The sequence below is a fragment of the Acipenser ruthenus genome, chromosome 5 (assembly GCF_902713425.1).
Source record: "Acipenser ruthenus chromosome 5, fAciRut3.2 maternal haplotype, whole genome shotgun sequence".
Classification (NCBI taxonomy): Eukaryota; Metazoa; Chordata; class Actinopteri; order Acipenseriformes; family Acipenseridae; genus Acipenser; species Acipenser ruthenus.
The window spans coordinates 75,545,905-75,568,996 of NC_081193.1; the positions used below are offsets into that span (position 1 = coordinate 75,545,905).

A 23,092-nucleotide genomic window follows, 5' to 3' on the forward strand; every position below is an offset into this window, starting at 1 on the left:
AGGTAAAATATGGAATTATTTCATAATGTATAACCACTGTAAGTTGCTTATAGTTACAGTACATATGCTAATTAAAAAAAAAAGTTTTTAAACTCAATGGTAGAATCTAAGAAACATAAACAGACATGCTTTTGATTCAATGAATGAACAGGTGGTTTCATGTATTCAAACAACACAGCCAAACTAAGGGAAAGAGCATTAAACTAACAGTGCAGACAATCCTGATCAATGTGTAATCACATTTCCCCTTCAGATTTCTTTTTCAACTATTTTGCTTGAAATAATGGAAGCAGCTGATTGCTGTAATTTCTGAATATGTAAAATATATTCTCAGTATGGATGTGCCTTGTGTTAAAATGATCTAATTCTGCGATTACAATCAGATGTCACCCCTCAAAACCTATTCATGAAATTCATGGCTTTTAGGTCACGTCAACCACGTTTTAATCAGATCCTCAACTGGATTTAAATTAGACATTTTTTTGTCTCCTTCCCCAGATATTCCAGTTGGTAGCTGCAAATTATGCAAATGTTTTAGATGTTACATTCAATACTGGTGCAACCCACATTTGATAAATGGTGGTTTGTGAATATTTCATATCAAACCCATTATTATCATGCATAATGTAAACCAATATTCTAGTAATTCTGTCAGAGATGACCTTCCTTACAAAACCATGGCTCCCTGTTTTCCCATTCCCAGTTAATATATCCTTAAAGCACCAATCTTGCTTCTCAGAATTTAGCACACAAGCTTCTGTAATTTCGTAATTCATCCTCTCTGGAATATATCCATTTCAATTAATAATAAATGGCTTTTCCAATCAAAGAAAACTTTGCAAGTGCCAACCATAAAGACATTTTTAGCGTCTTGATGAACTATCTGATATTTCTTCTAATAACAATCCATCAATTCCTTGAATTGTCCTTAATTTTGCTTTCCTGCAGGAAAGATTTGGATTTCCAGAGAAATACAGGCTGTGTTTGTCCTTGCTGTCACTTATTCTACTCCATGAAAACTTTATGAAAAATTGTTCCAAAGTCAATCACATCATTGAATCAAATCACCTGGAACACGAGGATTAGCGTCTTGCATGATGTGTAGAATCATAATGATGTGACGCTTGGACATGTGCCAATCAGGGTCAGTGAAACTAGCCATAACTGTTCTATTTTTAGACACTGTTATTGGGGGGAATTGGCTGGCAGCTTACATTTTTCATTTGGTCCTTGTGGGAATGAATGTACTATTTTCTGCTGCCAGGCAGAATGGAAACTGATTATTTCACACCTCGTTTTAGTTTGACCGTGCCCCACTTTCTACCCCGTATAGTGTCCTAGATTTTTATCCAAGATTTTTTTTGTAGAATAAGAAAAATAAGTAAGACTTGTGACCTTTTAAGTATTAGGTATCTCTCCCAGCTTTAGTGCATGTAGCTCCCACAGTCGCTCGCTTCAAATCAACAAGACCCATTTTTTCTCTCTTACTTTCAATGCTCTTTAAGCCTGATATCTGTTATTAGCTGCTGTCTAAATTGCTATTTCAGGCTTTTCACTCCATCTTATTCGTATGATTCTGTATGACGCACGCATCCACAATGTTTAGAATTCACATCCTAGCCTTGTATTTAATGTATTATGGCTGTATTTAATGTATGTGCATTGTTTTTTTATACTGTTTGTATTTAATGTACTATGCCCTGTATTTCACTGTATTTAATGTATTATGCATTGTTCCTCACTGTCTTGTAAAGCACTTTGTGATGGTGGTCCACTATGAAAGGCTACGATTGATTAAAAAAGATTTATAAAAAAAAAATGAAACAGCTGTAGCTGGGTTAATGTATTTTGAGAGCCCGAAGCATAAACACTGATATGCTCAATGATTCATATCTGCCAGGTTGCTGGTGATATGATAGGCCCCTCAAAACTAGTCAACACTAGTTCCAATGACTGTGTGCATAAAAGTGCCACACATTCATTGTCTTGTGCTGCTTTGCTATAAACTGTGGCCATATCAATGATACAGCACATGCTTTTTGTATTCTATGAATCTCTCAATAAAGTTCCATTAATTGTGGTGTCCTGTAAACATAAACTGGTTCAGTAATGCAATGTGTTTAACCTCTAAGTCAATGATACAATCTTTTTTAAAAAACCCCAACAACTTAATGTTTACAAACTGTTATATCTGATATGACATGCCCCATAGATTATGCCACCAGGGATGCTTTGTTCTCTGTTCACACCAACAGATGTACCTAAATGGAGCTTCCTGAAATACCTTACATCGGTCTCCTCTTGCCTCACAAGGCAATTGTTGAAGGTGGACCAGGGCAGGATGCATCTTCTGCAGTACCTGCTGACATCTATTTGGCTACAACATTGTCTAAAGTGGCATTTTTAAACCGTGTGCAAGACACACCAAGTCATTTTTCTATGGAAACCAAACAGTACTGTCATACTTTGATACTATTTGCTTCTGTTTCCTTTTCCTTCATCCTGTCTTTTGTTCTCAATGTAAATTTGTCAAATTCCGAAATAAAAATGTAATTATTCTTGCCATAAATAATCCAAGCTTTTATAATGTAATCTGATTGTTACAATGTATGTATTAACCTAAGAATGTGTTTTTGTTTTTTAGTTAATTCATGTATTTTAAATAATTCATCAGGAGAAGCAGAGGGAAATGAACTGTGCAGTTTTCAGAAGTAGGAGACTAAAGCAGAATGAAAATTTAAAACTATATCTTTTTTAATATTACAGTTTTCAGAACAGCTTAGGAAGTGGTCATACATTTTGAGAGTTTATATATAGTAATTATGTATCAACATTTATTTTAAGAACCTCTTTCCTTCCAGCGGTGATGACTTTAGTCCTTTTAAATAAGGATTTCTATATTGCAGAGCTGCCAGAGAATTGGACAGACACAAAAGAGACACTGATGGAGGGGATGGTGTTTAGTGTGAAATACCTGGGAATGACCCTGGTGGAGCAGCCCAAAGGAGAGGAGATGGCATCGGCTGCCATCAGGAGGATAGTTTCCACGGTGAGTGTCTTCACTGCTATATTAACAGCAGATATGTGCACATTTCACAGGTTTAGGCAACTACCATGGCCCAGTTTATGGTGAGATAATTTTCATTGTTGAAATAACTTCCATTTGAAAAACACCTTGTAGTCTTTCTTGCAGTTATAAAAGAAGTGGGGAACATTAAAAAAATACAGCAGAGTGACCCAATTCCTGGTCTTCCTAGTTTAGTGCTCTCTTTGACAATCTGGTTCCCTTTGATATAACACACTTCCATTTCCAGAGGTTCTTTCCGGCACTTTCCAAAACTGATAGACAAAACTGTCTAATACAAAATTATATATATATATATACATATATATATACACACACACACACATACAGTGACTCTCAAAAGTATTTACCCCCCTTGGACTTTTCCACATTTTATTGTGTTACAACATGGAATCAAAAACATGCTGTAGGAGCGTTATATCCGAGGCACGTTATATAATAAGGAATAGCTCCAGTATCTACATTGAAATGCACAAATGCTTTCATACATCCAATTACTTTTGACATTCTTTAGCTTGTATTAGACTTAAAGACTTTACTCCACTCCCTATGAAATGGAGGGGTGATAGAAATTTACAGACACAGGTTTTTTGATGTGCAGCTGTCTCCATATGATTGTGCTTTCCCATTGACTATACTAAGAGAGGCTGCTGTGGGCAAATCTCTTTTATGTACCTCCCTTGAGCCTCCTTAAAATATATATTTTAAACTTAATTCTTAGGGATTTATTTTCTTAAACAAACTTGGAGGGAGTATCTGCTCTGAAGAATATAGAAAACATAAATTATCTACCTAGATCCTAAAATCGAATTTCATGTATATTAAGTAAAACATTTTTATATAATTTAACAGAAACACATTAAACAATATTGTAGTTGGATACTGTATACCTTGATTGTGGTTTATTCTTGATGGTCCATTATTCGGCATTTCTTTAGTACTGTAATGAACAAAATATTAAAAAAATCTAATTTTATTAGTCTTTCATTCTGAAACTGTAAAAATAGTAAAATTAGAGCCTTACTATCGTAAATAAATCTCACAGGAGTAAAATAAACCTGATACCCCATCAAATTTCCTGATAAACAAAGGAGAGAATAGAGTCAGAACAAATAAAAACATGGTTATACATTGCTAGGAGGATTGGTGTGCAATATTTTTAATACCAACAAATGCATTCTTGGAAGTGTGCAAAATACGAATGGGTTTCAGTGCAGAAGGTCTAGTTCATGAACTAAGCTATGAATGGGAATCTCTCGCAACAAATAACCAGCTTTTTCCCCAACTGGAGCCCTGACTTCAGACAAACACAGATTAATTTGATCAAGTCAGTGAATTGTTGAATTCAATTAATATTTTATTTTGTGGTTTCCTTGGAACCAAAGCTAAATTGGAGGAACTGTATCGGTAGCTGTGTTTGTTGTGTTTTACTTTTAGATAGTTTTCTCATGCATGTAACCTATAACAGGAGTGTTAGGTGCATTCCTAGACTTGTATTATAGTGTACAACAGAAAAGACTGATGTGACAGTCGTGATTATTCAGGTCTCCCGTTTCCACCTATAACAATTGAATAAAATCAATTTGAAGCTAAATATTAGTGATGCCAGCACATGGATGTTTTACTCTCATATGTGATCAAATCAGTATTAGGTCTTATTAAAAATGGTATTTGGGCTTTGTGTGCACCTTGTTATGCAAGTTTTATTTTAAATAGTTGCAACCCACAGAAGAGACCATGGCGTGAGAGAAAACATACATTTTATCTTGGATTTCTTTGTGCTAGTTAACCACAATTTGTTTTTCACAGAGAAGACTTGCTTTTGTATTTACCAGGCTAGAGCCAGCGCAAAGAAGTTTCAGAAAGTTACCCTGAAAGTTTCACCAAAGGGAATAATCCTAACTGACACGGAAACAAATGAACTTACTGAAAACGTCTCTATATACAGGTGGGTAAAGCAATACAAAATGATACACTCTCTTGTAAGGTTCAATTTGTTCTTAAAATAATCAATCAAGTCTTCTTCAGATAAAGTCAATCAAACATAGTTTATTCAGGAATCAAAATGCAAACAGGAACAAAGCAAATCAAAGGTGATCCATCAGTGATCTCACACACAGGCCTCAGTTGGTGTTCTGAGCTGGCATCAGTGTAGATGTTTCTGAGCTGAGCTGAGCTTTAATGGCATCAGAGATGTTGGCTTTTTTCTGAGCCGGCATGTCACAGAGATGTTAGTTTCTGAGCTGGCAGTAGTATAGATGTTTCTGAGCTGAGCCAAGAAATTACTTCGTACAGCACAGATATACAGCTAGGTTACATAATTTCCTTGACCAAATTTGGTCATATTTCCCTAGCATGATGCAAGGTGTGAGACAAAGCACATTAAAAGTTAACATTTGCATTTCTTCTTCACTTTACCAATGTTAGCAGAAACCCAGATAACAAGAAGTTACATTTAAGAACAATTATATGAGTTTTGCTCAATTCTCACAGGAAGCATAGTGCTATACCCACGCATCACAAGGTCAAACGATAAGGCTGGTGATTGCAAACTACTGATGTGCACCAGCTATGTACAGCTTGATTTTAAGAGTTCATTAACCACATATTGATTCAGAGCTTACATTAAACACAGGAAAATCACACAATATTTAGAGATAGCTTCAATGATTTCTCACTTAGTTCATCATTTAAATGGGAAGCGTAAGTAACGGGTTGTGTAATGAAAAGGAACAAAGGCTGATGAAACAATAAGAGCTTGTGCCATTTAACTGGAACAATGTGTACACTGCCCCACACAAGGTGCATGTTTATCAGAAAAAGCCTACGTGTTCCAATTGTATAGTGTGTTATTATGCATTCTGTGACACTTACCTAAGTTATATGGTTTGTATATAGGCTCAAAACAGTTTTCTAAGCAGAAACAACTTATACGAAAACAAAAAATTTTATCATCCGTCCAAGGTCATAAGCCAGTTACTCCCTACAAGGCCAGGACAATACATAGGCAAGAGTTTCAAAATCCTTACACTCTTTAATTCTCTTTAACCAGACTGAATTGTCCATATTGTTATTCCACTCGTGCCTCTCCATGTTTGTGGGCCTTGGGGCACATGCAACCATGTATTGCAATCTACAGTATAAAAAATGACCAACAAGAGAGTAGGTGCAGCTCATATGACTAATGCAAAATGTCAGCACTCAAGTTAGAAGGACCTGGTAACTGTTATCAAGGTGCTTTTCTTGCACACCATTTCTTTGATGTTGCTGATGCCCTTATACATTACAAAATACATGACTAGTTGGAGGAGTCTCTTTCCCCAGTTCATTCTTGTGGGAGTATAACCATCATGAACATAATTCAGTAATATAGTAATTCAGGCTGACAATGTAGCTTCTAAATAATGCATGCTTGACAAAACAAGTTTAACCTCAATAAAGATCTCACCATGCATCTGTTTATGATGTGCAGATATACAAGTCCACTAAATTTATAAATAGCAATAATTAATTTATGGATAGTGAGTTGTTAAATACTGTAACTGTACGTAAAATTAAAGCAATTCAAAGTATATTTTAATTAAACTTTTAGCAATGGAAGGGAGAGGGAGTGCAGTCATTATAAAAAGAGACGGTTTATTTAACCTGACTTGAGCGAAGTAGGGTTACAGTCACCTTGAAATTGAACTAACCGCTATACTACACCACAAATCAATGAGACTAACTACAGACTAGCAGGTAGAGCTTGGAGGTGAGCTCACAACCCATCAATGGTCAAAGCTGTTTGAATGCCTTTGAAATGTCTGTTGTGTATTTTCATGTCTTTTTGAATCTCCCTCACACCCCATGGTTCTTTTTCATCTCCCTTATCAGACAAGCTCAGGCTTCCTCTTTTTTCTTGTTTTATTTTTATATTATCATCTCTTTTCCTAAGAGACAATAATCTCTCCCACTTGTACAGCATAAATGATTCTGACAAATGCAAAGCCTTGTGGGTTCAAAAGGCTACCTAGAGTTGGAAGAAGGATTCTGTTTTATGCTCTCCTATTGTTAAACATAGTAAACTCACTTTAATTGCTTTGCTAGTTTTGAATACCTTGTATCTTTTTAGGGTGGGAAATATTTTCTGGATAGACTACACACACATCTTTTTTAGGGGAATTTGTTAAGTATTTGAAGGAATGCATACTACAGTCTGTGCCGCCTAATTGGGATACTGATAAACAGAGTCAGAACAGGTCATGTAGCACAGTGCAGTGACTACGCTGTGACTTGTGTAAATTGCATAAACCAGGCTGAACTCTTGAAGAAGCTGGAGTCTCCTGTGGTTTCTCAGGCTGCTGTTGTAAAGAAAGTTGGCTTGTCAACAACGCAGGTTCCTCACCTCTGGGTGATTTCATTCTTTTTCATTTCATGTACAAATAAAAAACAACAATTTTATTTTGTTTAGGAATAAAAACAAAACATTGACTCATATTTTAAATTATGTATTTAACATTTAATCATAATGTGATGTGATTTCATTCTTTTTCTTTTCACTAAGAAACAAAAAAGTATGACTAATGTCGTTTCAACTGCCTCTCGTTTTAATTGGGACAGCCGCTTATTCGGGATACTGTTGCTTCTCTTGAGACGTCCCGATAAAGTGGTGCCGACTGTACTATGCTACTTAGTTGATTATCAGTTCCCCCAATGTTCTGGTTTATTGGTTCTTTCATCCTTTCATCCTTCTGCAATTTAGTAAATATCTAAAAGTGAATGGTCACTTTTATTGTGTAAAAAAAAAAGCTACTGGAAGAAGCCCATGAATTTATTTCAGACTCAAAGCTGCCGCAGTTTTACTTGTGTAGTGTCTGTGTGTTTTAGGGGTGTACAATACCCAATTGATTTCATTAACATTTCAAAAACAAGTGGTCAGGTAAACCCAGCTGTAATATGTTGGACAAATACACTTTGTTATGGAGAATACATTTCAGTTTATTAAAAATACAGTTATATTACACATGAGACTTCAGTTGTTTTGGAAATGTTTTGTCATTTCATTATGCATTTCCAAGACATTAGTAAATCTGCTTCACATTGACTACATCTCAGCACTTTCAACACCTCCTCACTCAAAATCTCCTCTGACCTATAGTAGTATGGCTGGCTGACACTTTATTGTTTACAAATGATAAAAACCACATTGATGACAGAGCCTACATTTTAACACCTGGGTTTTGGTATCATCCAATAAAGATGAGAGCTTGTCACAATTCATTTAATGCTTTCCAGCGAATTGTTAGCTAGAAAACAATCATTTTGTGCTCATTTGGCTCAACACAACAGAGGGAGGCTCCATGCTTGCTTTGCACAAACTGAAACTGTGAGTGGTTACTACATCAATTCAACTTTTGTTTTCTAAAACTTCCAAAAAGTCTTCTAACATTTTTTCTCCAAAATGTCCACCTTTAAAAAAGTGCAAAAGATTATAATACACAGTATTGCTTGAACTCTGTTAAAGGGAGATGCTTGTCCTATGAGATCTTTTTTTTATCTAGAACATGCATACTTCAAGGTAGTGGGTATAGTATTCTGTAGTATTTTTATGACATGCTTTAAAATGTCTATAATTTTCAGAATGAATTACTTTCAATGAAGTTAAAGTAGCAACTTGCTAATTAAAGTTGTTGTAGTTACTGTGGAATGCTGCAGTAAATGGTAGTATTTTTCTATGGTTAAGGGACAGCTTTTTATATAAATCTTTTATATGTAGAACACGTCAGTATCACTGGTCACAGTCTGAATCATCTAGAGCCATCATAGTACAGTAAAAACTGGGGACACCATTAGTTTTCTTCAGTAATTGAATAAAAAAGATGATTAGCATCTGCATGGATAATAGTATCTAATAAAGTGTATTTTTTTCGTAGAATTTCGTATTGCACTACAGACAAAGCACAGGACAAGGTGTTTGCCTATGTTGCCCAGAGTCAGTATAATGAGACATTGGAATGTCATGCCTTTCTTTGCCCCAAAAAGAAGACTGTAAGTATTAACAGCTTTAAAACTTAAAATCTCTATGTGTTACTCTGATTGAACCGTTACAAGATGATCATGATGTCTATAAAGAGTAACTTTAGAGAACAATGTTAAGAACAACAAGTGAATATGTCATTAATAAAATAACCATTGAATGTAACTGGCTTCGCTGAAAAATCTAAGTGAAGTAAAAATATACAGTAATACGATGTAAAGCAGTAAGACTGATGTTACCTCTTTGATATACTCGTATTCTTTGTTGTTTTTCCATAGGCCCAGGCTGTTACCCTGACTGTTGCTCAGGCCTTCAAAGTTGCACTGGATCTCTGGGAGACAGCACAAGAAGGTGGGGCAGTCAGTTATAATATTGTTATACAGTAAGCACCAGATGATCCTCAGGGTGTAAATACTAGGGATGTGCTGTTATTCACACTCGTGCTCAGAATTGCTTTTAATAAGTATTTATCAGCAGGTATTCAATAAATCCATTCATTAACGTCTTGATTTCAAGAAAAGCTGTCCTTCACTCACGTTTACAATCGATTACCTATCAAGGGCATTGCATGTTTTAAAAACCAATTCAGAAATATTGGAATAAATGCATGCATATCTGGGCACTGCATAAGCAGGTCTAGTTGGAGACAGCTGCATTATGGTAGGGGTGGCACCAACTACACCTTGTACATGTATGAATTCCACTGCCATGGTCAGTGTCAAGTATGGCATCCACATGTTTGATGTGCTGTCTGTTTGCTGGGTGGAGGTGGGGAGCTGCATGCAGGGCAACATGAAGCGAAGGGGATATGTATGGGCAATTGTGAGACACATGTGCATGACATGAAGACTACCAACCTGTGCTGTAATACAGATCTATGGGGTGTCCTAGCATAACAGTCTGTTGTGTGGATTTGCAGATGTTCAATGGCATAAAACAGTTTTGCAGGGGGGTGTTGGGCCAGCACTCGCATTCCTAGTAACATGGAGAGGGGGGGAGGGGAGTGCTTCAAAAACAGGACACCCATGACACAAGTGATATCAGCTCCTGCAAAATGGAGGTGTATGGAATCCACAGTCTATGAAACTGTGTTTACATGGGCTAGTGCCATGTCAGTTTGAGAGGACAGAACCAATAACACGGATAACACAGTGCAACAGAATACAGACAGAGATGTTTAATGGGAGGGATGGCCTCACTGTCACAGTTGGGCTGTACACATTGTGCTATCATACCAGTATGTTCCGTGTTCACCATTTCTCTAGTGTCTTAGGCCTGTGTTGGCAGATAGCACACACATGCTTTCTGTAAATAGCCATCCTGATGTGACCCCAGTAGCCTCCTAGTAGGTTTCTAGGGAGCACTTTGGGGTTGCAGTATATGCAATGCAGCCCACCCCCCCACCCCCGTGGGTGATGCAGGTGGGCGCCCCCCCCCCCCCCCCCCCCAACATAGTGGAATGGCAGCGGACCTCATACACCTAGTTGACAATGAGGATGGATAAGAACATAAGAAAGTTTACAAACGAGAGGAGGCCATTCAACCCATCTTGCTCGTTTGGTTGTTAGTAGCTTATTGATCCCAGAATCTCATCAAGCAGCTTCTTGAAGGATCCCAGGGTGTCAGCTTCAATAACATTACTGGGGAGTTGGTTCCAGACCCTCACAATTCTCTGTGTAAAAAAGTGCCTCCTATTTTCAAAAAAGTGCCTCCTATCTCTTGTGTTATCTGCAAATAGCTGTATGTTGTTCTTCTTACCTGATGATGGCTGTCTGTAGTTGCTTGTGTTTCCTTGCTCCTTCCACTGCTTGTAGGGGGGGATGCGGGGTTAGGGTTGAAAACCCTAACATCGTGTTTCCCAACTTTTTTCATTTCAATATCAACACTTAAGTTTTTTGCAAATAATATGTATGTGTGTGTGTCCGTTAGTGAGGTCAGTATTTTATAAGGTGTCGATTGATGCCGAGCCCTGTGCAGAATGTGTAGGTCACACCGGTGTGTAAAAAAGATGATGGCACCACCTAGTGGTTTTAAATGTAACAGATTTTTTATTTTTTTATTATTCCTTTTTGCCAGCTTGAACCACCCTCCAACAAGTACCGAGGCAGATACAAACATTTTAATTGCTGGAGAGGACATTTGTTGCACACTTTACCCCACTTAGAACAATGAATACAATTATACAATTTGGTATTTATATTTCATGTCCAACAAATTATTTTATTTATTTATTTTTTTACAGACAAAAGCAAGAAAGTGCACACATGTTGTTCCTGCTCAGGGGTAGAATCTAATAGTGGAATGAAAAGCCATTGTGTTTCGGGTAAGGCTATTTGCTGTGCTGCATTCTTTTTTTTATCCTTTGCTTGTTTACATTTCTGTGAAAAAGTGAAAAAGACATTTGCACTACACAGGATTCCACTATGCAAGCAAGTGCTCAACAAGAAGGCCTCTGTCTGCAAGTATACTGGGTTTCTATGTGCTTGTGTGCACTGGCAACAATTCCAGACAGTACCTCAGAATATTACATTATTATTATATAAGTACTTAATGGTATTGATTCAGCGTAAACCAAAAAAGGATCAGTGGGGACTTGATTAAAGCTTTTTTTAAGTTGACTTTAAACTCATTACAGAAACCAGGACCAGAGGGAACAGTTGGAAATTAAGTGAAGACAGATTTTGGACAGAGTATGCAGTAGGCTTTTTTCACAGAGAGAGTGATACATGTACATGTGGAATGTGTTATCAAGCCACATTGCTGATGCTGAATCATTCAGATCCTTTCAAACCTGACTAAACAATGTTTTGTGAATAGCTGGTAGGAGTCCTTATTTTTCTTTCTTTGCCCTTCATTGTTCTTTTTGTTTATGTTTTGATATTTGAACCAATTATCTCTTATAAGAAAGACAGTAGCAGTATTTACAGGGTGTTACAGAATGAATTCTAAAAATCTTGTGCAATAAATGATATCCGGTACAAAGTTAGGTTAAAGAAAGCTTTCAGTTTGCATGCATTACTTTCAGGTAGTCGGTTACAGTTTCATTTTCTTCAGGTCATAGTATCTCACTGTCAGCCAAGCATGTCAGTCCTAAGGGGAAGTAACTGGTTGGTTTATGACAGCAAAGAACAAGTGGGGACATTTTCATTCTCCAGGTGAAATGATCAAGAAAACGTAAGACTAGCTGAAAGACATTGAAAAAATAGCCATGTATAACTAATACGCTACCAGGCATCAAATATTGCAAAAATGTTTCTTTCAGATGCAGAAAAAACTAATGGTCAAAGCAACGAAGAAAAAATAGGGAAACCTTTTTTCTCCTCCTCCTCCTCAATTCACCAGTCCACATCACAACACAACACTCCGATCCGGTGGCCACCTGTCAAACAGGATTCATGGGTGTGTACAGTGCTCTTCCAGTGGGCTGGGGTATGGCACAAAACTATTTACTGTACAGTACTTTAATCTGTGGACCTGGCTTTGAAAACAGCTTGATGTTGTGAATCTGTTCCAGTGGTGACCCACACAAGGGAGTACTGTAGGTGCCTAAAGTCAATCTAAGCCAGCAAAATGGAATCCAGGAAGGTTAGGTTTGGGTTACACATTTTAAAACCCTGCAGTGTTGACCTCACTGTTGTGATATGTATGTTTTAACATGCCTTGAAAGCGACTGGAGAATAATCCCCATATCATGTGGAGCTCTGTTAAACTTCAGGTATTGGAGAAACTAGAAACCCTTGCTGTGGGCATCGCACTTTTTTTTTTAATGAGCTGTCCCAAATGTGATGGTTTCCTTTTAGGTACGGAGTCCCTTTTAGGTCTGCATACATATAGTCTACACCTTGTCCAGTCACACTGCAACTCACTCCAATTCAAAGACTTTGGGTAGTGCTTTTAAAGGGGAAGACATCAGCACATGTGCATGACTGATTCATTTGCTATATCTGACTGGAATTAGGATGTAAAAAGCTATATCTCAGTGTTGGCTCAGTTTTAGTCATAAGAAACATGTGCTAGCTTGCATCATGCTCAACTGGCCTTAAAGGGCACATGAGGACCTTTTTATTTTATTGTGTTGCATGTTCCCGTGTGTTACGACAACTGTTTACGTAAGGTGTGTGTTGTTTTATTATTATTTTTTTATATATTTTGACCACTTTTAAATTGCATTCCCTGCCACAAGATGGCTTCACATGTACCCACATGGACGTCTCAGAACTACATTTCCCATCATCCTCCTGCTCACATATGTAACTGAGATGGATTTACCAGTGAGCAGGAGGGCGATGGAAAATGTAAAATAAAAAGGTCCTTATGTACCCTTTTAAAGGTTTTTTTTTTGTGTGCGTGTGTGTGTTAAACTCAATACATTATTTTTCCAGCAGAGTGCACCATAGCGCTTTTAATGGTCTGCTGTTTCTCTGCACTCTAGTGTCATGCCAAATACTGTAATATATAGTACGACATTCAAACACACATTTTTGTATTTTTTACATTCATTATGGATGTTGCTAGATTGCTTTTTATACTTTCACTTTTGTCTATTTTATTAATAGACACTCTTTATACACAGTAACTACTAATTGGACTCCCTTATAAAAAATGAAATACAAACGGCAAAATTCTATACCATATTCTTTAATTTTACTTGAAAACAAAATATTGGATCAGGCTTTTATTTGATTTTATTCAGAAATACTTTGAAGAATATTTCATGGACAAAGTAATGATTGCTTCCAATAAGTAGCCAGGGGACTTTTGAAGGGTTTCCCAAGGATTTGTCCATATACTGTAAGCCTTTGATTTTCTACCAAGTGAATGCAAATAAAAACAATGCACCGTTTTGCATTTATAATTGACCCTGAAAAGCCTGTTTGTGAATGTGGTAATAATCAGTCCTGTTCATCATGTTTTCTCTTTCTTCTAACCAGGATGTGGATGATGGACTCGATGATGCTTTTTCCAGGTAAGACTTACTTCTGATCAATATGTAATATCTATTTCTATGTACATGAGTATAGATGGATTTGGATAGTCTATGCAGCCAATCAGAAGTTTCAGCACAGAACTGGACACTAATCAAATCACTATATATTTTCAGAAAGTTAGTTTCCTCTCCAGCCACTGTATATGAGAGGTTTGGTGTCTAACCATAAAACAGTATGTTTCCAGGCTCACGTGATGGACCTACAGCCAATCATTTGTGTGGTACATGGTATGCTCAATGCATATTTCATGTCTTCTGAACAATTTGTTAGTTTCCTTTCAAGCCAGTATTCAGTAATATCTGCTACCCCAGCTAAGTTCTTCTGTAGTTTGTTTTAGTGATAATATAAACCTACAGTTCTGTCCTTTGCTGGCACAATGTCAGAGGAACTCATCTCAAAAGTAAATTAAAAGAAAAGAAAATAATATTTTGAATGTGCAGTACTTTGTAGCAATTATCTTTTGATGTTTAATTTATGTATTCAGTAATATATATATATATATATATATATATATATATATATATATATATATATATATATATATATATATATATATATATTTTTATCTGGGCCATTTTCAGTTTCTAATGTCAGAGTTGTTCAGTTCAATATGAATGTTTAAAATGTAAACATTTTCCCACTTGTTCTCTACTTCTCAGTGTCTTTTGGCTTATTGCTAAAAACAAAAGCAAGCCAGACCACATTTTTTAGTACATTTATATCCTACCTTGCTTAGAGGGACAGATTACTAAAGACATGTTACAAAACCAGTAATAAATATGAACATTCACAGTCCTTAAATTAACATCATGCAATCTTTGTTTTGTATAATGAACAGTTGCATTTTTCCTTGCAGTGGTGCAGACACATTGAAAGCCCTCAGTTGTACGCAGGGTTTCAGTGTGGCACTCTGCTGCACTTCTTTAACTAAACCCCTTGTGTCAATTAAAAAGCATTCTTCAGACCACTTACCACATATTTATTTACAGTGCAAACCCATTAAAGAGTGTCCTAGAGGACATCACAGAAAAGTAGTCGAGCAGAACTAAACTTTCAGCAGCATCCATTTTGTTAACACTGATGCACACAACTACATCCAACTGATACGGAAGCAAAGCTGTTGAGGACCATTGGCTTGTGAACAACTGAATGCTGTTACAGTATTTTCCAGTCCTGGAAGTTAAAATAATGTAATTTAATGTAGTGTGTGATTGCAGGGGCACATACTGTATATTGGTGGCCCTGTTATTTCATCAATGTATATTGTTCAGCCTAAACATTCTTGAACTGATTGAAAAGGCACCAAGTACAACAATATACATTCCAGAGGACTGATTTGGTTGTGGTTGCATGTTCAATGTTCAAGCTTGTTAGCTCATCTAAAATGAGTGTTTACCAATGATACTCCTGCCAAATTGATATAACCTGGTACATTTTAGTACAATAGTTTAGTACAACACTGTACAAGGCACACATGTTTTAAATATGATAATACATTTAAGAAACACCTTTACTTAATATACTGAATATGGTACTCTTGTGGCCTTCATCTTGTCTATCATTGTGTCTCAATAGGCAACAAGCACATTTTTCATACAAAACCCGTCCAGCAGCAGCACTTGTCAGTCACACAGAGCATTTACACATTGTCATATTCAGTAAATAAACGATTTGTCTGCTATTCAACACTCTCATGCCATAAAGTGTCTCTGGGTGCTACCATCCATAAATATGGAATGATACTGAAGGCAATCTTTTCCCCATTTAGCTGTTTTATTCTCGGTTGATTAAATCTCATTTCATGATATCAATCTATAGAAATAATGTTTTGCCGTGCAAAGCAGAAGAGACTTGAATCATTTTCTGTAAATCTCATCTGACAATTTACATTTACTGACTATTGTGTATGTGTGTAAATATATACATAAATAAATAGACCACTTAACCATAAATCTACCACATAATGTGGAATATGTGTAAAGTGAATGAAGGCACAATCTTGCTTAAGAAATAGCAGTGTTTTGTTATACTGGAGCTAATGCAATTTTAAAAAAAAATGGTGTCGCGATTTTTGCACATGGCTGACATGTATTTATTTTTTTTGTCCCATGTAGTTTAATAATTAATTAATGGGGCGGGAACCAGGGCTGTAAAGAGGAAGGGAGTGTTTTGCAACTTGGGATTCAAGGCTCAGACTCTAGAGCAGGGGAGAGAGGGAGAGAAAAGGATGGGCAGGACTCCAACCGAGAGAGCCCTATGGAGTCGAGGCTAGCCCTAATTGCTTCCGGGCCCCTGAAAAGACAGAGTCCTCTGACTTCTTGGAGAGTCGTTATAGGCTCAGCCTCGCGACTGGGTCCCAGTTTGTCGACCCTTAGAGGATGGAACGTAAGGAAGAAAATAATCTGAAAGAACACAAATAATTGTTAGTTATGGGACTCGAGCACTAAGAGTAAGTGGGCCACGCCCCAGGAGGATAAAGGAGGAAGTAAGACAGTTTTCTTTCTTGAGGCAAGATATATAGTGCATGAGCTGCGAAAAAATAGTGTGGCTGGTGGTCCCCTTTGACCACACGAAGAATCTGCAGAGTTACTGGAACTCTAGGTCGGGGAAGTGAGGCTCACTATCCCCCCCAAAAGATGGACCACCGGCTCCCCGCTGAACCCGCACCTGTGAAGTCAAACAAAGACCGTGTGTGAATGTATAACATAAAAGCAAGAAGAGACAAACAGTGACAACAAAGACAAACAATGACAAACAAAATAACTAAAAATAGATGGTTAGTGGAACAAGCTACGTGTCGGCCACCGCTCGGCGGAGAGGAAAAAAACCCTTCTATTAGAGGAAAACCTCTGGTAGTCCTGGCGAAGAGGGCGCCCCTACTCCGGGCATACTAGCTATAGACTGGTGAGCTGCAGTAATATCAGATGACAGTGACCGGATGTAGGAATTGACTGCTGAAGAGGACCAACGCTCCATGGTCTTGATCAGGTGATGGCTGATGTGGGCTCTGGCTGCTGAAGAGGCTGCGCCAATCCTGAAGGAGTTTGTGGAGTGCAATAAGGGAGAAAGACCGGCTCTGGTGACGAGAGCAGAGAGGTGGGAAGAGAACCAGTGTCTGGTAATGATGCTTTTGGAGCAATCAATGAAGAGGGGGTCTAAGGAACTGAAAGGTCTTTTAATTGATATGATCTTAGTTAGAGAGGATCAAGGGCAGAGAGAGTCTTTGATATTTGGATGAATTGACCTTGGCGGATTTGGTCTGTCTTGGATGCACGCAAGAACAGGATGCAATGTAGATATGGAACTAGAGAGTCGCAGGGGCGGATGCCTATGGCTGGGAAACTAGGTGATGAGTGGACTGTGAATTCTAAACTTCTCAAAAATCCAAAGGCGGCAGTTTGGCACATTGCTTCCATGATGATGTCGTTGAATGAATTGAAACATCCTGACCTGAGAATTGATATCAGGGTATTGAGGATATCAGCAGTTCTAGGAAGTCTGGCAGGAGGGAGAAAAAAGATTCAGTTTAGAACACTTCTGATTAAAAACAAAAAAGGAAGTACAAAGGACTTGAACTTTTAACATGCGCATCAGATTTCAATTTCACATTATGATAATAAATAAAAATAACTATATATAATTTCATTTGTACTTATGGTTGTTGATTTTTGTTAACTAATGTAACAAACCCTCCTAAGCCAGTGTGAAGGCCACGTTGGGGTCCAAGTAGCATGACCGCTGCCACCACCTTTGTTATCCGGTAAGGTCCGGAACAAAGTTAGGTGCGCTTGTGCCACTATTAACAATAGATAGATAGGATTGTCCTGTGGCTAAAATGAACAGCAGTCTGGGAGCAGAAGTAATAGTTCAAAGCTTTTATTAAATTACATTAAATAGATAAAAGCCCAATAAATAAGCAAAATACCATAGGCTAAATTCCATCAAGAAATGTTATCACAATTACAGTCAGTAGGGGGGGCACTGGAGCTCAGCCAGATTTCCCTAGAGTAGACATTTCACGGGGGTGATTAAAGTGACTCGTGCATAAAAGAATAAATGTGGCAACAAAACTCATTAAAAAAAAAAAAATAACTCAAACAAAACTCAATTAAATCATAAAGGCAAAAATCAAACGTGGCAAATCAACAATCAAATAGTAAAGCATAAAGCCTCCCACTGAAACACGTAGTGTAGGGTTATACTGCAGTACAGGTTATCCCTCCCTCCAGAGTATAGGTGATCCGCCCGCTGTATATAGCTAAAACCAGCCCCTCCCCCCAGTTAAAAAGCATACAATAATATAGGCAGCAGTGTGGAGTAGTGGTTAGGGCTCTGGACTCTTGACCAGAGGGTTGTGGGTTCAATCCCCAGTGGGGGACACTGCTGTTGTACCCTTGAGCAAGGTACTTTACCTAGATTGCTCCAGTAAAAACCCAACTGTATAAATGGGTAATTGTATGTAAAAATAATGTGATATCTGTATAATGTGAAATAATGTATAATGTGATATCTTGTAACAATTGTAAGTCGCCCTGGATAAGGGCATCTGCTAATAAATAAATAATAATAATAATATAGGACAGGATACGGTATACAAGATATTCAGACATAAAGTGATTCAGCAAGCTTTCAGCTTAGCAGCAATAGAGTTCATCAAATCAGAGTCGGCGTTCCGCGATTTCAACTTCAGCGGAGATTCTCTTTCTAGACTTCCTTGCACTACAATCACACAACTTCACAGTCCACTTCAAACGCAATATTCCGTGGTTTCATAAAGTTCAGACATCAGTAATTCTGGGCTAGATTCTCAAAGCTTATTTGCTGCAAATTGTCATTAGCACAATTTGGAAAATAAGACACGACTTAATACTTCATTCAAGCCCCTGAATGAAGTCTTACTTGTTTGTTTCTGGTTTTATAACTTTATTCGGTGCGTTTCTCCTTTCTGAAAAAAATCATGGTAATGACAAATTGGATAAATAGCTTTGAGAATTTAACCCTCGGTGTGTTAAGTCATCATACCCTTTTTTTGTAATTTCTTGTTAGATTTGTTTGTTTAATTGCAGATGCTACACTAAATGATTTGTGTATCTAAATGCTTTTTATAGAAATGGTCTATGACCAAACTGAACCTGTCAGTATTCAAGGTATTCTTAGGTGAGCAGAGGATCATTTGCTGTTCTGCCATATCAGCAAAGCTTTTGAAGTTTATATCCACAGTTTCCAGAAAAGGACCTCTAGTTTTTATTGTCCTTGACCGTGAAATAAACAGCTGGAGAACATCCTAAAGATATCTGTCAATGATCGACCCTCCTGGGTAATCCAGTGTTCATTTCCTCTTTTCACAGCAGCACGTTGTCTGCGAATGTGCCCTCAGTGTGTAGTAAACCATTTACTGCTGGTGAAAAACAAATACGATGGGCTGTGAAAGAAGTGTGACATTTAATTTGATCAGCTTCTGATCTCATTCTGTCCATTTGAAAAAGTAATCAAATATTACATCATTTCTTATTGATTATTGTTATAACAATTTCCATTAAAAAAAGAATATATATATATATATATATATATATATATATATATATATATTCTGCTTCTAGTACTATTTATTTATTTATTTATTTATTTATTTATTTAAATAAAAGGTATGCTGTAATATTTGACTGATATTAAAATGTTGGAGATGCAGTGGCTTATGATAAATTGTCTTCACTGTTATTCAGTAGCTCTCAACAGTTATGTAACTGACATCCCTAGCATTTGAACTGTGTATTCTTCTGATCCACTGGTCTCCAATGAAAGTGTGGGATCAAAGACCACTTCCATAGTACCGTTTGCCTTTTTTCCAGACCACAAATAAGAATGAAGTCACTGTGTGAGAGGAGCTAGCTAAATGTACTGGACTATGCTATGCTGCAGGGGTTGTGTGTTCTTTGCAAAACCATACATGTCTCATTAAAGAACGTTTGTCAACTGCTGTTTGTTGTTTTCTAATATTGTAAGCAGCAATGTGGATGATGCCAGCACAGCCACAGGTAAGCACAGTTTGCTAGTTTTTAATAGTGCTATTTTCTTACTAGAGTAGCTGCAATCTCTTAACACTTAGGAGATGTATTTTAAATTGTTTGTGACAGTAAAGGTGAGTAAGCAGAATACAGCAAACATTTTGTGTAGAGCATCCCAAGGCTTTGCACGTTGCAGTATTACAATAAGACCTCAGCATCGCAACAGTAAAGCTTTGGAGAAGGACATTTTCTACAAACTACTGTAAACACTAAAATAAGTCATACATGTACATCACTGTCCACAATACTCTCCCTATCATCTCACTCATTCAACTGAGGGAGTTTAGTGAGATTGCCATGCCCCTAATCTACCCTGTTTGTTATTTTCAGCCTTGCGGAGTCCCGGACCAGAACGCAGTGCTCGGATGCCACGTAGCTCTGGAGAACCTTCATTGGACTGACAGGGGCAGCATCAGTATCAATTACCAGGCACAGTCTCAGAAGGATTAAAAAGAAACAAGAAAACTATGGTTTACTTCAATTGAACTAGGAAACCCAATTGAATAGCAGAATGGGGTAAATACAAGATGGGGTGAAATAACATACCGCAGGTACATTGATGACACTTATAAGTATCCTTTTTCCACATTTAGATTGAGTGTTGGCTGTACCCTTGAACAATGCAGGATGTGTCGACAAGGTGTCCATGTATGCCCATTATAGTGAAGGTGCATGAGGGTCAGCAGCTGTGTTCCATGACCCTAACCCACCCATCACCTAGCCTGTGGAGCATCATTTCAGCCCCGCCCTTTAGAACAAGATATGCATTTTCATACTGGATCTGATACTTTCTGTCTCCATATAATAGTATTACACATGAAACCATTCGCGTAACTACTTGAGAAAAAATATGTTAACCAGATCTTGCTCTGGCCAGGTACTGTACTGCCCAGAGGGGTTTGACACACACGCAACGGTGGCAATTACTTGCACTGATGGCTTTATTTCAAGTGGTTGTAGCTAACAAAATCATTACCTTGCACATCCATTCCCTGAAGAAACCTCACATGTTCAGTTTTTAAAGAAACACAACGTATTCTCATTTAAAAATTTTTGGTGGGTCCCCAAGTGGCTTACCTGGTAAATATGCAGCCGCGTGGTGTGCAGTGTGAGTCATACAGCGCAGGTTCGCGTCCTGGCTGTGCGGAGTCACCGGTCTTTGCTGGGTATTCCAAAGGGAGCGTTGCATTGGCTGTGATGCTCCTGTGGGTTAGAGAGACAAAACCAGGTGGGACTGCTTTTCCTCATCGCGCCACATCGAAACCCTGCTGGTCAGGTGCCCATTGAGCTCAAAAGCAGACACCTGCAGGGCTAGCCTTTGTCCTCTAGAGGCTGGTAGCTCGCTAACTTCCACTCTCGAGTTCCTGGGTGTAAAAGAGGAAGCTAGCTTGGTCATGGGATCGGAAGACGCCCACTGAACCTTCGGATCTCCCGAGCTGTGTGGAGAATTGCTGCATTGAGGAGATAATTGGACATTCCAAATTGGGGAGAAAATCAGGGGTAAAATAATTGGTCACACTAAATCAAAATTAAATAATTATTAATAATAAAAAATAGATCTCTATTGACATGTTTTGCAGCCAAATGAAACAGCAACAGACACACTTTATTTTACTTAGTATAGTGACAGATATTGTTTTTTAGAATATGGTTGCTATAACATGTTTTCTTTGAGAACTGCACATTTGAACAACATGAAACATTCGTGCATTTTTTTTGTTAACTACAGCCACTTTTGTATTTAGTTGGGCCTATGTTTATGCTGAACACTAAAATGTTTTCAGCTATTTTGTGTGTGTGAATTGATCCTCTTGTGCACGCGCAATATATCGCTGCCCATGCTTCCTTTGTATGATGATTTCTTGTTCGATCCATCGCATCACAAGGAATTAGCTGACCTTTTTCAAGGTATCAACATTCTTGTCTTTAGTGATTATTTGACATTGCTTTAAGAAGGTTTTGCGTTATTACTTCATGTCTGTCTGTTAGATTGGGATTTCTGACTATGAGATTCTTCTCGAATGAGAACTCTATAGGTGAGGTCTTAATCCATCCTTGTTCTAACGCTGTCAATAGAAATGTTGAACTTTTCCGTCTCATCAGCCTCCCAACATTGTGCACAGTGTTTAGGCTGGCAAACTTTCAAGGAAGTAACATTACTCTGATGAATACAGAATTACAAATGCCTAAAGACCAGCTCAGTATGTCATACCCCTAGAAAAGAGGACAAATATCCTAGTGATGTACCCTCTCTGGAAAGATCTGCATCTATACAAGGAGAGAGTATCCTCTTGTCTCCACTCCACTTTGGGAGTTGGGTTTTTACTGGAGCAATCTAGGTAAAGTACCTTGCTCAAGGGTACAGCAGCAGTGTCCCTCACCTGGGATTGAACCCACAACCTTCCGGTCAAGAGTCCAAAGCCCTAACCACTACTCCACACTGCTGCCCTATGTACTTCAAGTGTTAGTAAACATACATTAGTATGTATATTGGTTGACTCAGTTGGTATTTAATTTAGATAAACATAACATTTAGTAAAGGTTACATGTTTAAGCGGTACCATTATTGATTTTTACAACAGCTCCAGTATCTTGTTTTGCCACTACACACCTGCTACCGGCTTCATAAACATTAGTGCTGATCTAATATATTAAAGGTTTCTAAAAAATAAAAACTGTTTTCCCACATTACCCATGTTTAGTCATTTATTCCAGATATTTTGATATTTTTAAATGCACCTTTTTCTTTGTGTGTCAGATTTGAAACATATATGTGGTTATGGGGAAGACCAACAGCAAAATAATACATGCATATAGAAATATAAAACACCTTGGACTAAATTACTTCCAGAAATTATGAAAAATGAAACATGTCATACAAATCTTTATTTTTTTCACTGCAGCATTACATGAAGCCAAGTTCCAAATCACAGTTACC

The 23,092-nt window shown here is 37.6% G+C and overlaps 1 protein-coding gene across 2 annotated transcripts in view; it reads left to right on the forward strand.

Moving 5' to 3' along the window:
- The window catches only part of LOC117403417 (low density lipoprotein receptor adapter protein 1-B-like), a 39,230-nt gene extending 16,385 nt beyond the window's left edge, over positions 1-22,845 (forward strand). The window contains exons 2-10 of one of the 2 annotated variants that reach the window (XM_034005543.3): positions 2,907-3,049; positions 4,921-5,033; positions 8,998-9,112; positions 9,380-9,452; positions 11,344-11,424; positions 12,364-12,500; positions 14,033-14,067; positions 20,096-20,124; positions 20,485-22,845. In XM_034005543.3, coding sequence (XP_033861434.1) covers positions 2,907-3,049; positions 4,921-5,033; positions 8,998-9,112; positions 9,380-9,452; positions 11,344-11,424; positions 12,364-12,500; positions 14,033-14,067; positions 20,096-20,124; positions 20,485-20,555 — 797 coding nt within the window. In that variant the 3' untranslated portion in view covers positions 20,556-22,845. The remainder of the gene's footprint in view (positions 1-2,906; positions 3,050-4,920; positions 5,034-8,997; positions 9,113-9,379; positions 9,453-11,343; positions 11,425-12,363; positions 12,501-14,032; positions 14,068-20,095; positions 20,125-20,484) is intronic. The other variant, XM_034005544.3, reaches the window with a different exon arrangement.
- The last annotated feature ends 247 nt before the right edge of the window (positions 22,846-23,092 follow it).